Here is a 14,616-nt window from a genome sequence, read left to right as displayed (position 1 = left end):
ACTGTACATGCAGGGGCAGTTAGTCCGAACGTGAGAAGGGTTGATTATCGATTACACACTAACGTCTAGCTACCCGTTGTTCAGATAACTCCACTCGCTCCCATGCATCTATATGTTAACGGTGGTCAAAAGTAGAGAGGTTCAGAAACTATGAAGACGCGCCGTTGCGTTTCCAGATGAAGACGGCAGATGCTACTGCACATGTCACAGCGCCCAGCGCAAGATACAAGTTCAAGTTGTCGTAGGGCTCCTCGTCCTGCTTCGGGAAGGCCGTAGAGGGATGTGTTGCACACTCAGCCAGCTGCAGAAGGTCAGTAATTTACGCGAAGCTCCTACATCAAAAAGTGGTACGTACGTGGACAAAGAGCTCTGATATGCTGCTCCAGGTTGCACTCACATGCAGGGGAGCAGCCATGTTGAGCGTACTTGTGTATTCATCGGGCTGCTGCTCGCATCGCTGCATCGTCTTGTCTTGATCGGCCTTGAGGGCGGTGTAGACTGCCGGCAAATGGTCGAGGTGGGGGTATTTCTTTCGTAGCTCCACGATGTGGGTGAAACTGTCGGGGTCGCTCGAGTCGTACGTGTAACAGAGCAGATCGCAAGCATCGAGCTTGGCCTGGTTCTCGAGAATGGCTGGCTCCAACTCGCCAAGCTCTTCCAGAATGAGATAACACTGCTTGCCGCCTTTCAGCTCTACACTGTTCACAGCTGAGCGCGGTTTGATGGTCGGGTGGTACATGCTGGTGAACGGCCGTTGCAGAAATGACGACAACAGCGCGCTCTTCCCGCTCCCGCTGGAGCCCAAAACATAGCACAGGAACACGGTGCGCTCCACTCGCCCAGGCTTGTTACGCCTCTTGCGCGCCTTGGTGACTTTCAGCGCATTGGTCGTTCCGCCGCGATCGCCACTCTCAAAGCCAAGATAGGCGAGGTATTCAAGCGTCGTCTTGGGCTCTTCGAAGGTCGTCATGCTCCACTGCGCCAGCCATCCCTGCAAAGTAATGTATCCAGCTTCGTTGCGTACCGTGCATGATGGAAATGCCGAATCGACCCAGGACGCAGGAACGCCAGGTGTAGGTGCGAACAGATTAGCAAGCTCTTTGTCGTTCAAGCCTCCGTCATTGTCTCTGTCGAACTTCAAGAAGAGGTCCACGAAGAAACGGTACCCAGCGGGGCTTAGCTCAGCCGAAGAGTACTGCGGTACATCGAACTTGGGATGGAGAAATGTATCTTGAAGACTAAGACTGTCAGTGTAGTTGAATTTCCTGAGGATGATCCAGATTGTCTCGTGGCGACCCTTCTCAGCGAATATCTTGTTCAGCAACAGAAAGCCCTTCTCGTCCATCCCATGCTCCCCAGTAGATGCTGGGACTGATCTTTCAATGGACCGCTTGATGTTGGCCAAGTCATCCTCTCCCAATGGCTTCTCAAAACACTTGATCTGGAAATCGTGAATTTCCTCGTCATTCCAATAGCCATCCTTGTCCTTGTCGCAGAGGTGGAACACACGCTGCAAAGCGGCTACCGCAGCGGGTTTCAATGCATTTTCCTTGGAATCGTATAGCGGTGCGATGGGGTGCGTAACGGCCTTTTGGCACAGAAAGAAGACCTCGTTGATGTTGTGGTGTTCTTTTGCACTGGTCCGGATGCACGAGTCGATCTCCTTGAACTCAGTCATGACGGGGAGCATCTCGTCGGCGACGACCTGCGACGTTGTCCCGTTGGACGCCAGATCGGCCTTGTTCGCGCAGAGCACCACGGGCACATTGACGCCCAGGGACCGGAAGTACGGCATCCAGAACAGGGCGACGCGCTCATAGCTGTAGTGGTCCGAGTACACCAGCAGTATCACGTTGGATTTGCGGAGCTCTTTGCGGAGCGCATGGCGTTCGTGGGGCAGCGCCGAGGTGTCGACGATGGTGGTTGTTACGTTGTCTGGCGTGCCGAGCGTGGGCGGGATGGTGACTTGGGGGAGGACAGGCTGGATCTTGGCCGTGACGAAGACATCTTTGACGAGCGACGTGATGATGGAGCTCTTGCCGACGCCCTCATCGCCGCAAACACAAATTCGGACTGGGGCGTGTCAGTTGCGCGCGCGCTGCGCGTGGCCCAAGATACTCACCAGTGGCCATGCTGGGCGCACATGGTTTAGAACATGCTAAACGGAAGCAAATGGTTCCAGCAGAAGCGTGGTTGCGCGGCGGCCTACGATAGATACCGCGAGTGAGCTCGCCGATGAGCTGGCGGCGCTTGCGCTTGCGCTAAGAACCGCACGTGGAAAGCAGGTGCAGCAGTGGTCTGTCTGTCCCCGCAATAACGACGTGGGCTATGCCATCATCTGCAACCTGCCGAACCTCAATGCTGGCAGAACACCCGCCGTTATCTCCGTGGACGGTTCTGCGGGAGGCATCGAGGAGCACACGTACTCGTCCCGCACGACGGCTCCCAAGACGGACGCCGCCCCATCTGGTCACTGGGAATGGGCAAGCCACGCCCCTCAACTAGCGCTTGCGCTCCGCACCTTCTCCCCGTCTATTCGGCTGCACGATCCCGGGGTTCGCACGGCACCGCTGTCGAGCTCACGCATCTTCAATTGCCCTTATATTGCATAGCCGCCCCACCCCCATCTTGTCCCAGTCGCACCCGCTGCCGTGGTGCATGCCCTGACGCGCATCTTTGGCTGGCTGCGATCCGGTCCACGTGGTAGCAACGGCCCTCGTAGCTTCCGACTCGTTTTGCGACAGACTGCGCTGCTATGTTGTGAGTTCTCCCATGCTGCTGTGCCCAATCACGCGCCCTCCTCTCCGCCGCCGACAAGCTTGTCTGACACCATTGCAGTGTGCTCCCACCTCCACCCAGGTACCCTGTCGCGGGCTATCCTGGCGCCCCGGGCGGCGGACAGCTTATCGAAACGAACAACACCCTCACCCATCCCACCGGGCCTGAGCACCAATTGGTTGTTGGCGAAGGTACCCTTCCCGTAGCTGTATACAATCTATCTACCTGCTCACACTAGCATCGCGTCAGGCACATATGTACTTCGAGACAACCTCCACCTAGCCACGCCGCCGCCGCACCCTTCGGAGGCGCCCGTACACAACCCGAACCCACTCGCGACCACAGTCTCCCCGCCGACGGCAGGAACGAAGTTATCCATCGTAGTGGTGGCGCCTCGCCAGCAGTCGCATTCTCGATTATTCCGGCTTGATACCGCCAACAGCACGCGTTCGCAGGTACCACCAAGTATACAAGAGTCCCCGAACGAATCGAATAGCCAGGCCAGCGATGCGGGCTCGCAGAGCGTCAACGGCAACGGTGTCACTGCAGCTCCGCGCGAAGGCCTCCATGCCCCTGCGTTTGGGTCGGGGAACTCGGCGCTGGCAGTTTTAAATGGAAAAGACAGCAAGGATCCACTCAAGAGGCGGAAGCCGAAGAGCAACATTGTCAAGAGCAATTCATCTTTTGTTTCGAGAGTCATTCCCCACGAAGCCCTCACCAAGCGGCTACAAGAACACAACCCCAACGGACTATACGCTTTCGCGAACGTCAACCGCGCTTTGCAGTGGCTTGACTTGACCTCTTCGACCAAGGTATGTTGCATCTGGCCAGAGAATCGTTGCTCTCGTCTTACCAAGAACGTAGGAGGAACATTTCACCAAGATATTATTCACCAAGGCACACGCGCTGTGTCATGACGTGAACCAAAGCACAAAGGGACCGGGACACGTCGACATCATTTTAGGTTTTTCAACAGGCGACATCATATGGTATGAACCCATGTCGCAGAAATACACGCGCATCAATAAGAACGTAAGTGCAGGCGGAGCAGGGCGCGACAAGGGACATGTCAAACTGAAACCTTATCAGGGAGCGATCAACAGCACTGCCGTGTCAGACATTCGATGGCTTCCTAACAGCGAAAACCTGTTTCTCGCAGCGCATATGGACGGAAGTCTCATCGTATACGACAAGGAGAAAGAAGACGCGCCATTCGTTGCCGAAGACCAGGAGCAAGTCCAGGCCGAAACGGAGAAGAAGGCGCGACTTGTTGTAAAGAAGTCGGTAAATTCAAAGAATCAGAAATTCAATCCGGTGTCGTACTGGAAGACATCAAATTCGAAGATTAACGCATTTGCCTTCTCGCCAGACTGCCGACACGTTGCAGTAGTGTCGGAGGATGGCTCGTTTCGCATCATTGATTTCCTAAAAGAACAGTGGGTCTAGCTTATCACGCCGCTGATGATGGGCTAACTCTTCCAGATTGCTACATCAGTACATGAGCTATTATGGCGGCATGATATGCGTATGCTGGTCTCCGGACGGAAGATATGTTGTGACTGGAGGCCAAGACGACCTCGTCTCCATCTGGTCGCTGGAAGATAGCATGCTGGTGGCGCGTTGTCAGGGACATAACTCGTGGGTTACTGCAGTGCAATTCGATCCCTGGCGATGTGACGAGCGCAATTATCGTATTGGAAGTGTTGGGGAAGACTGCCGGCTACTTCTGTGGGACTTCAGCGTTGGCATGCTCCACAGGCCGCGAGCGGTGAGCTGTTGCAAAATTAGACTTTGGGAGAGGAGATGGGCTGACACAGACGCAGGCATCAGTGAGACAGCGCAGCAGCGTCACGTCGGCGACACTCAAGATGCAACGCACGCGGACAGATGGGTCGAACACGCGGTTGCGATCTAACTCGAACCTCACATCGGGAAGCATGCTGGACGAGGAAGAGGTTGTGCACGAAGTCGAGCCTCGGGCGCGAACGGCAATGCTGCCGCCAGTTATGGTGAGTTCCCGTCAGGGGTTACACGTGGGTCCACAGCTGAGGGAATTTCTGCAGGCGAAAAAGGTCGACGAGCATCCGCTGTGCTGGCTAGGATTCGAGGAAGATTGCATCATGACATCGTGCAGCAATGGTGAGTGCAGAGATTTCTTTGCTGGGCAGAGTGGTTGGTGTCGATAAGCTTATCTGTGGACGCGGCGGCGAAGCTTGGATGCAGGAACACCCGCTTTGGTGCCGCATGGCAGCCACACCCCGATCCATGCTCGAAACATGGTGATAACAAACGTCGCAGGACACATTCGAACGTACGACCGGCCGAAGGAGGGCGCCGGCAGCGAAGAGGTCTCGACGACAGCGAGCGCGAGCAACGCGTAGGACATGGAGACAGCTTGTACAGCGGCCGTGGGTTTGGGGGGCGCGTCAGAAGCGTGAGTACCAGCACACAGGCGCGCGTTGCTAGCTTGCGATTGCGAGGCAGCGGCCGAGAAGAGTGGATGATCTGAGGCGGCTGGCGACAGGGGCTGTTGGAGAGAGGGCCAAACCGAGTGGGTTTGCGCACTGGCACCCTGGTGTTCGGAACCCAGATAGCGACATGCTCCCGGCATTATCCGATTCACATGCACAAGGCCATGTTTCTGTGCGCACTGTTCGGGTGACTCAGCCCTACGGCGCCGTGCGTGATGCGCGCGCATGTGTGTGTTGCACCTGTCTGACGTTTGCCTGCTTCCAGAAGACGGCTTGTGCAGAGCCCCAACTCGCGACAGCCGACGGCCTGCAGGGGCACCGAGGCAGCGCAGCGCCTGTCGTGGCGGGCATGCCCATGCCCACCCACGGTAGGAGTCTCGGGCGTAGATCTACGCGCCGGAAATGGCGCGGCAACATCTCGTCTGCTGTGGCGCGCTCGTCCAGAATGTGTGCAGGCTTTTCTGCCGTCGTCGGCCCGAGCCTCTCGTCTCGTGTCGTCCGTGGCACCTCGTCGCACTGGCAGCCTCGCAGTCTACGTCGCTATCGATAAGACGTCCTGGTCCTCGTCGCCGCCAGCTGCAGCGCCGCTTCGCCATGAGCGATCCGCACTACTGTCGGCCTAGTGCCCGCGTGGGTCTGCTTCTGCGCCAGTGTGCTCTCACGCCAGGATCACTTGCGCCGTTCGCGGCGGGAGCGATGCTCGGATCTCTTGCTTTGTTGCGCCCTCGCCCGCCGGTCCCTCAGTCGACGAAAAACCAGGCCCAGCGGCGAGCGCTAACATTCCCTGGGTACTAATGACATGACCTGTCCCTTCTCGCTTGCTTGCTTGCTTGCTTGCCCAGACGACTTTCTCCCGTCCCACGCTGCCCGTTATTCCTCCATTGTGCCCGGCCCCAGCTGAGCACTCAACTACCCAGTCATCCCACCCTCAGCCACGCTCACATACCACTGCTTATACGCTTCCGCCCACGCCGCGCTCCCTGGTCCCTGTTGCATCCAGCCCGCAGCCCTGGCTCAGCCATTCGTTTCCCGAGCCATCAAGTACACGTCCGTCTGCCCGTGCAGCTCTTCGATGATCTTGTGCTCTTGACTTTTATTCTTCTTTGCTTCACACCATGCCTCGCACCGGCGGCGGTGTTTTTGGCAGGAATGCTGGGCCCGTCCTCGAGATCCAGTGAGTTTACGTCGCTGCCCGACGTTCTGCCCGCATCCTAATGCACACAGCCCGAGCTCGCCATTCGTTGTCTTCTATGGGGAACCAAATGAAGCCCAGAACACCGAGCTCACGGGAAAGCTCATACTCAACAACCCAGAATCCATGTCCGTCAAGAGCATTCGCATGACGCTTCAGGGCACGCGCAAAGTAGCCTGGCACACGACCAACACCGTTACCCCACAGCCGATATCCCAGAAGCAAAACTTCCTCCTCGAGAACCTTAGTCTCTTTCCCGTAGACGGCTCCAAGAACAAGGCGCACAAGATCAATGCTGGCGTGCATGAGTGGGAATTCAAGTTCAAGATGCCCTCCACGCTCGACGAGAGCATCGAGGGGCTACCCACAAACTGGGTTGTATACAACTTGAAGGCAACCGTAGACCGTGGCTATATGAGCAAGCCATTGACTGCCTCCTCACATATTCGAGTTATACGGACTCTTGGTCGCGATCTTATGGAGAGCGTGCCCATGGAACAGATCAACGAGGATATCTGGGCTTCTAAGATCGCATACAAGATCACAGTGCCTCAGAAGAACTATATCGTCGGCACCTCGATAACCGCCGACTACGTCCTGATCCCGCTCCGGAAGGGTGTCGAAATCGCAAACATAAAGATGGAACTCATCGAGTCGAGACAGCTCTTTTGCGATTACGCTGGGCGCAGGATCTCTCACACTACCGAAGTCCAGGTCGCGTGCACTGAGGGAACGATGCCGGAAAACTCCAAAAATCTTGTGCCCGATGGGGTTGAAGACGCCGACCAGCTGTTTGACGAATGCCACCGCTTCTCCATGACGTTGGATCTCCCCAGATCCCTCAAGAACTGCAGGCAGTCTGTAGACACCGAGAACATTCGTATATCGCACAAGTTGCGCCTGTACGTCAACCTACACAATCCGGAAGGTCACACGAGTCAGCTGCTGGTGAAAAATCACGTACACTTGTTTATCTCACCAAACCTGCCTCCGGGTGAAGATCAATCTGTCCTGGTCGACCCGCAGATTCTGTCGCAACAAGCTGTGCAGGACGAAGTAAACCAGAATGCTCCGCCAACCTATGGTCTTCATCAGCTAGATTCGCTCTACAACGACATCGATCCCAGTGGTTTCATGACGCCTGGTGCCCACGCAAGTTATGGAAGCAGCGGTGCAAACACACCCTTCTATGCTCAAAGCAGATCTGGTTCGGCGGAAGATTTGGCATCGCTGAATGCCATTGCTGGTGGTGGCGCTTCGGCAGCGGCTCTGCAGCATCGTCTTCAAAATCTTGATCTGAATTCGCAAGGCAGCCATTCACGGTTCTTACCTATTCGACATCACTCGTCTGGGGCCAACACCCCACATTCGCGACCAGATGGTGTTAATCATACGCCTCCTAGTGGCTACTTCGACAACCACCCTGACTATGACATGGAAGCTCTGACGCGCACACCCTCCTACAATACGGCTGTGCGAACGCCCGCTCGAACCCCGATCTCTGAGGACCTACCCACCTACGAAATTGCCACCTCCAGACCATCGAGTCCTAGCAGGACTCCCACGAGCAGAGGCACAACTCCTAGTCCAGCTCGCAGCCTTGACACACTGCGAGAAGAGACGGAGAGGAACACAGCGATGAATAGTCGGAGAGAATCTCCGAGGCACAGCGGTGACGGAAGGTAAATTCCCGTTCCGGCTCTCTTCCTGCATATCCCTTTAATCTACCTCTGCATTCCGAGCGTATGGCTGTTTTGTATTCCCCATTCTCACATGACGGGCACGCACCCCGTTCCATGTCCATGTTAGCACCATTGTCTGTTTGTTTCGTCGAGCGATTACATACTTAATACCCTCTTGCATATAGCCCCGTCAGTACTCTCACCCCTACAACATCCAATTCAACTTCCTCGGCATTTTCGCCGCACGCGTACGCTCCTTCGCATCTATCTCCGCGACGCACGAATGGGAGCGGCAGCTCCTCGCGATCACGGTCTCCTTCGCAGTCGTCCCAGCACTTGACCGTGCCACGACCAAAGCTTCGAGAACGATCCTCGACGAACAGCCTCCGCGAGACTATCGACGCGATGGCGGGATTCCGGCGGGCGCTGCGTCATGTCGGATGAGCGCGTTCTGGCTATCATTTCACTATTTTTCCTTCTTTCTTTCGACGGCGTTACTATCTGCACTACGACCTATCTAAACTACGACTGCACGTTGAGAATGCATCGGCACACTGGAGGGGAAAATGCATCTGGGTTTGGCATGTGTCCGCACGTGGTTCCTGCATGGCATGGCATAGGTGGTTGTCACCATCATCCACGGCATTACGTCTGCATTACGCATGGGCCCAGGAGGCATCACATTGAGTTTTTCTCTTATTCTTGTTCCTTGTACTTTTCGTAGCCTTAGCGCAATCGTCGGGATACCCACAAGGTGTTCTTCGCGTGTTCTTCGCGCGCATGGCGTTATCTTTTGTGGAGCCGGGTAGAAATCTAGGGTAGGTTGGCGGCGCGCATGGGCGCCACGAAATCCCACTCAGAGACAAGACTTGTGGACTTTATTTTTGCGTGACATCATGCATGGTGGCGTTTTTTAGTCTGGACACTGCCATCGTGGGGGCTTGCGGTGCTTGTGAATAGATCAGCAGGAGGTACATGTGCATTACGTCCACAGCATGCACATATCCTAAATCTGTCACGAAAACGTGGCACGCAGGCGTCGCCAATTCGTATTTCAGACCCTGCGTACGGATTGTGCGTCAGCTTCCACGTCCCCACGTTCGGGTAAGCCAGCACAGCCATGACATGTCGCATATTCTCACATGCATGCATCGCTGTCGCCGTCTAGGCCCTGCTTTTCACGTGGTCCCCACGTATGCGATAAGCACCGGGACAAAGAACGTGGGCCTCCACGAGGCGGAAGTGACCGCTAGGACTGGATGGAGATATATGCGAGGACATTGGTTGCGCGAGGTCATGTAATGGTACTTACATGTACTTGCAAAGCATGTTCTCACGTACGCGCCTGACGATGTGTCAACGCGCACGTGGAAGACATCAGATACACATGTGAATACTCCAGCCTCGCTCCGATGCACTGTGGTCTTGACTACTGCGGATACTGCTCAAACAGAAAACCCGCCGCAAGCTCGACATTCCCCTCGGTCGCATTCAGCGCAGCGACAGCCTCCTGGTTCGAGAAGCCCAGCACCACGAGCTTCTCCACCGTCTCTGCAGGCCACGGCGCTGGCGCCTCGGGCAGCTTCGTCACCATCTGCCGGATCTGCTCTGGCGTGACGCCCAGCATCGGGTTTTGCGTCTGCACCCGCGGTGCGTCTTCGACCCTCAACACTCGCCCCAGCGCAGCAACCCAGCCTGCCTGCACCGTCTCATTGTTGAGCTCCAGCGATGTAACGTGCACCATGTCCTCCTCGTGGTCTCCGCTGTTGAAGTACTCCCAGCCCATGACGCCACCAAACCCACCTCCTACGTCCTTGTACTTTTGACGCAATCGCGCGCAGACGTCGCGAAGTCTGCTTACGGGGATATGCCCCGCGCCATTTCCGGGGTTTGTGACTACCCCGAGGACGACCTTGGAGGGTGTCCAGCCCGCCGCAATGATGGCGTCGTACCACTGCGTCGACCCCGCGTCGCCCCAGCCACAGTAGAACTGCGTGTTGTACCACGCAATCTCTTTCCCGTAAACGCTGCATTCGAGCTCTGGGTAGCTGAAGCCACTGAGATGTGGCAGTGTAGGATGTAGCGGGTTGGGCGTCGGGCCGCTGGCGAGCAGAGGCCGCGGCGGGCGGAGATGTGCGGGCATGTTAGGATCGGGAATGAGTGCGGTGGCTACGGGCGCCATTGTGACGAGGAAGTCGGCGCCAAAGTCGGCGCGGAGGCGGGCGATGAGGCGGGTTATGGTCTGAATCTCTACTTTTTCTTCTACGTCGAGGTCGATGCCGTCGAGCTGGTGGGCGGATATGATGGCCTGGAGAGGCTTGTAGTAGGCTTCGAACTAGAAGTGTCAGTCTCAAGACTGGTGAAGTGTTCCATCTCATAGATGTGGTGTGCATACATTGTCCTCACTGCCTCCAAGACGCTCGTAGCTCCCTTGTGCCGCCCCTCCCAGCATGCCCAACACCTTCACTCCGCTTCCCTGGAGCCATTTTACTTCGCCCCAAAGCTGCTCGTAGCGCTTGTCATCCGGCCTGTGGTCATTCAGGGTGATGTTTCCCGGCCCCTCGTTCAAGTGGATAGCTGCGACGATGATGTGGGTGACGCCAGTGTTGTTGGTGAGCAGGGGCAGCAGTGAATGGTAATTGCCGGCCGAGTCGTGGAATGTCTGGTGGTATACAATCAGGCGTGGGCCTTGCGATGTCGGCAGAAGCTTTGGGGGAGTGGGCGGCATCGAGATGAGTGAGCTGGTGGGTTCGGCGAGGGTGCGGAGGTGCAAAGGGTCCGAAGCGCGTACCCCTCGCCGTTGTTGTAGGGCTGAGGCGGGGCAGTTGCGGCGAGAGCTAGCTTGGGGGCGGCATCATTTGCGGCCATCCCCTCGCAAGCGCATCAGTTAACCAGCGCCTCATGACGAAGGGTCAAAACATCTAGGGAGGTCCTACGAAAACCCTCTCCAGCTGCATCCACTCTCAAACACATTGACACAAATGACACGCTGTAATAGTGCCATTATCTTGGGAGTATACGCGGTTGCCGGAACACCTACCATGGTGATTAGAGCTGAAGTAGCATGGCACCGCGCAATTCGTAATGGAAATCATGAAATCCTCCTATTATGCACAGACCGCATCCGTGAGCATCATTGTCTAGTCAAAACGTAGCCTGCATGCCTCAAAACCCAAGCGCGAACAGGATATGGACCACTAACGCCGTACACTGCTTGCTTGCTCAGTGTCATTTCATCCAGCCAGCACGACAAAATACACGTCGAACCAAACACGCGACTTGAATATGCCCAGCTCCCTATGCTGCCAAACTCGTAAGATCGTGAAAACCGTCAAAGACTACTGCACCTAGTGGTAGCCGTTCCCATAGCCGTTGCCGTTCCCGGTACCCGTGAAGTAAGGATGAATGACTGCTTGCTTCGCTGAAATTCGGCCGGCCGGGTCGTATACAAGCAGCGCATCTAGGAGATCAAGGCCGTAGTCATCCAGAGTCGTGACTGTTGTGGCGATGTCTTGCTTTGCCCACTTGGGGAACGAGGACTTGTAGTCGGGAAACGAGGTGACGCCGGGCCACTCGACTTCAGTGGGGGTGCCGAGAACGCTGGAAAGGTCAGTAAAAATGCTGCACAGGAGAGGAGCACCGTTTACATACCGGAAGATCTTGAAGATCTCGTCAATCTCCGAGTCACCAGGGAACAGGGGCTTGCGCGTGCACATCTCGGCGAAGATGCAGCCAACCGACCACATGTCAACGCCAGTGGAGTATTGCCGACCACCAAGCAGGATTTCGGGCGAACGGTACCACAGCGTCACCACCTCGTGCGTGTAGGTGCGAAGAGGTACACCAAACGCGCGTGCCAAGCCGAAATCTGCCAGCTTGAGGTTACCATCTTTGTCGATCAAAAGGTTCTGGGGCTTCAGGTCGCGGTGCAGCACACGGTGAGCATGACAGTAGCGAATGCCCTGGCACAGCTGTGTCATGAACTTCCTGACGACTTCTGGGCCCATGGTAACTTTGAGTGTGGATCCCTCGGGCAGCGACTTGCCGCGGCCACCCTCGCTAGCAGGGAGCGCCTCCATGTACTTCTTGAGATCGACATCGAGGTACTCGAAGACCAGGTACAGCTTGTGGCCGTCGGCGTGCACGATGTTGAGCAGACGGACGATGTTGGCGTCGTTCATCTCCTTTAGCAGGGATATCTCGCGGATGGCCGTCGACGGCACGCCCTCGTCCTCGGCCTCCAGACGGATTTTCTTGAGCGCCACGATGCGCTGGTCCTTGGTCGACAGGTCGCGTGCCTTGTACACGACACCGTACGTGCCTGGCAGAGCGTGTTAGTGCGGGCTCGTATCGAGCTGCCACCAGCGAGCGCCCCGTGGCGGTGAGGTGCCCGCAATGCAGCAGAAGGAGCACTCACCCTCCCCGATCTTCTCCATCTTCTGGTAGTTCTCCATGCTGGGCTGGGGCGCTGCTCGCGTGTCTCTCGGGTGGCGGTCTGGGTCGCGGTTGCGGCAGTGTCGAGGTCAATTGCACGCTTCGTTGGCGAGCAGAGGGACGAGGGGCGTGTGCCGTGGAAAATTGACAGCGAGCGACGGCAGGGCGGGTGCGGTAGTCGTGGCGTCAGGCTCCGGAGCGACACACAAAAGCAACCTGCTGTTAGTATTCACGGGTCGGCGTGGAGGAGTTGGGATGTGGCCTCGGCGGGGCGGTGATGTTGATCTCGAAAAGTGCTGTTACAGTAAACACAGCTCGCCAAGCACTCGGGTCGCCCCAAGCAAATCACACAAAGAGACGCGTCGGGCGCGCGAACCCGCACCGCCGCGTCTGATTCATCGCCATCGCCCCACCACCACTCACAATCACCGCCATTCCCCCTCCATCCCCCTTCATCCCCCTTCATCCCCCGCATTGTCCCTCTCTCGTCCCCGCAGCGCTCTGTACAGGCTGTGCCAGGTTGCACGGCATGCCTGCGCTTGACCCGCATGAGCGCCCGCCGGAGCGCATCCGAAATATTTACAAAAGATACCAGAAAATGAAAAGCGACGACCTCGAAAAGGACACTGCAATCCTGGACCTAGAACGGCTGCGTGCAGGTGGTGTAGACCCTGGAGGCAAATTGCGCCTCGTCGACGAGTGGCACCATCAGCACTTGACCGCTACTTTTCGCCGGTTTGGCGGTGACCACCCAGCTGCAGCATATCCCACGCAAACCTCACGGATACCTGTCTACGAACATGACGACATGCCTGGTAGGTGAAACTGACCTCGAAATTCTCCAAAACTCTCGAGGCTCTCTCCACTGTCGACCAGGTGGTAGAGTGCCTGGAATTGTCCGAGGCAATAGTGTCCCAAGTGAGAACAACAGAATTCCTCTATGCGCATCGTCTGCTATAGCTCTTCATATTTCATTCGTACCATCTGGCCTGACATCAGGCAGGTCTCCTCATCGTACCCTCCCTTCTGCCCCCCGAGACCCAGCTCGCACTACTCTCCCGTCTCCTGCATCGAGATCTCGCGCAGCCCTCTCATCTCACCAACATTCACACTCACTACCATCTCTCCTATCCGCCGTCCGCATCATCCTTCTTCACACTGCCGCCAACATCCCCCGCTCCCGTCGCCCATCCCAAAGATCCCACTCTCCATCGTCCACTGAACATATCTCAGCTTCTAAACAAGAAACTGCGGTGGACAACCCTTGGTGGGCAGTATGACTGGACGGCGAAACGATATCCGGACGCTACACCACCTTCATTTCCTTCCGATGTGAAGGACCTGTTGGAAGCCATGTTTACCAATACCAAAGCAGAAGCTGCGATAGTTAACCTGTATTCACCCGGCGATACCCTCAGCGTGCATCGCGACGTTGCCGAAAGTAGTGACACAGGTTTGATTAGCGTCAGTCTTGGATGCGATGCCATATTTGTAGTTGGCACGTCTTCCGAGTCTCCAGCGACGACAAACGAGACCGGCGATGCTAGTTCCACAATTCCAACCGGGGAGCGTGTGCTCGCAATTCGACTACGATCTGGTAGTGCTGTGTACATGAGTGGCGCGTCCCGCTTCGCATGGCATGGCGTTCCGCAGATTGTGCCAAACACTTGTCCCGCATATCTCGAGAGCTGGCCGGCTGGACAAGGAAAAGACGACACCAAATTCGAGGCGTGGAGAGGGTGGATGGCAAGGAAGAGGATCAACGTGAATGTTCGCCAAATGTGGGATTGAGGTCAGGGTCCCCGAGGTCGCACTGTGCACGACAAAACATTGTCTATCGGACCGACCAGCCCGTCGTCGACTTTCGAGGTTCGATCCGGGTATTTTGCATCAGTCCACCTATACGTCAGATCCTTCCAGTGGCCTGATGTTCACCGGCAGGGCTGAGTACTGTACAAAACTTAGCCCACTTTGCAGAGATTGTAGGGCAACCTTCGAAACCCCGAGCCGCGCGGTGTATCCAGATGATTGTATAACGCCTTCAGTGTCGGCGAGCTGG

At 56.5% G+C, this 14,616-nt stretch overlaps 5 protein-coding genes across 5 annotated transcripts; 3 read left to right on the top strand and 2 right to left on the bottom strand.

The window, feature by feature from the left end:
- Positions 1-36: 36 nt before the first annotated feature.
- On the bottom strand, positions 37-2,254 carry CC84DRAFT_1200986 (mitochondrial Rho GTPase). Its single transcript, XM_018181695.1, has 3 exons — positions 2,123-2,254; positions 356-2,073; positions 37-301 (listed from the first exon to the last, which is right to left on the bottom strand). The coding sequence occupies exons 1-3, from the start codon at positions 2,130-2,132 to the stop codon at positions 149-151; spliced, it is 1,881 nt and encodes a 626-aa protein (XP_018042188.1). The 5' UTR covers positions 2,133-2,254; the 3' UTR covers positions 37-148.
- A 99-nt stretch (positions 2,255-2,353) lies between these two features.
- CC84DRAFT_1254210 (catabolite repression protein creC) lies at positions 2,354-5,413 on the top strand. Its single transcript, XM_018184441.1, has 9 exons — positions 2,354-2,760; positions 2,839-2,969; positions 3,028-3,590; positions 3,643-3,810; positions 3,868-4,214; positions 4,261-4,546; positions 4,602-4,787; positions 4,842-4,917; positions 5,077-5,413. Exons 1-9 carry the CDS (start codon positions 2,756-2,758, stop codon positions 5,157-5,159), a joined length of 1,845 nt encoding a protein of 614 aa, XP_018042187.1. The 5' UTR covers positions 2,354-2,755; the 3' UTR covers positions 5,160-5,413.
- A 951-nt stretch (positions 5,414-6,364) lies between these two features.
- On the top strand, positions 6,365-8,127 carry CC84DRAFT_1077569 (uncharacterized protein; the record flags this gene model as incomplete). Its single annotated transcript, XM_018173762.1, has 2 exons — positions 6,365-6,423; positions 6,474-8,127. The coding sequence occupies 2 exons, from the start codon at positions 6,365-6,367 to the stop codon at positions 8,125-8,127; spliced, it is 1,713 nt and encodes a 570-aa protein (XP_018042186.1).
- A 1,238-nt stretch (positions 8,128-9,365) lies between these two features.
- Positions 9,366-12,969, bottom strand: CC84DRAFT_1192228 (Pkinase-domain-containing protein). The gene is made up of 6 exons (XM_018181234.1): positions 12,541-12,969; positions 11,775-12,444; positions 11,512-11,723; positions 11,195-11,227; positions 10,519-10,916; positions 9,366-10,458 (listed from the first exon to the last, which is right to left on the bottom strand). Exons 1-6 carry the CDS (start codon positions 12,575-12,577, stop codon positions 9,553-9,555), a joined length of 2,256 nt encoding a protein of 751 aa, XP_018042185.1. The 5' UTR covers positions 12,578-12,969; the 3' UTR covers positions 9,366-9,552.
- A 130-nt stretch (positions 12,970-13,099) lies between these two features.
- CC84DRAFT_1159257 (uncharacterized protein) lies at positions 13,100-14,557 on the top strand. Its single transcript, XM_018177178.1, has 2 exons — positions 13,100-13,372; positions 13,561-14,557. Exons 1-2 carry the CDS (start codon positions 13,156-13,158, stop codon positions 14,346-14,348), a joined length of 1,005 nt encoding a protein of 334 aa, XP_018042184.1. The 5' UTR covers positions 13,100-13,155; the 3' UTR covers positions 14,349-14,557.
- The last annotated feature ends 59 nt before the right edge of the window (positions 14,558-14,616 follow it).

The sequence above is a fragment of the Paraphaeosphaeria sporulosa genome (genome assembly GCF_001642045.1).
Source record: "Paraphaeosphaeria sporulosa strain AP3s5-JAC2a unplaced genomic scaffold CC84scaffold_1, whole genome shotgun sequence".
Lineage (NCBI taxonomy): Eukaryota > Fungi > Ascomycota > Dothideomycetes > Pleosporales > Didymosphaeriaceae > Paraphaeosphaeria > Paraphaeosphaeria sporulosa.
This window is presented reverse-complemented; position numbering and strand designations above follow the sequence as displayed.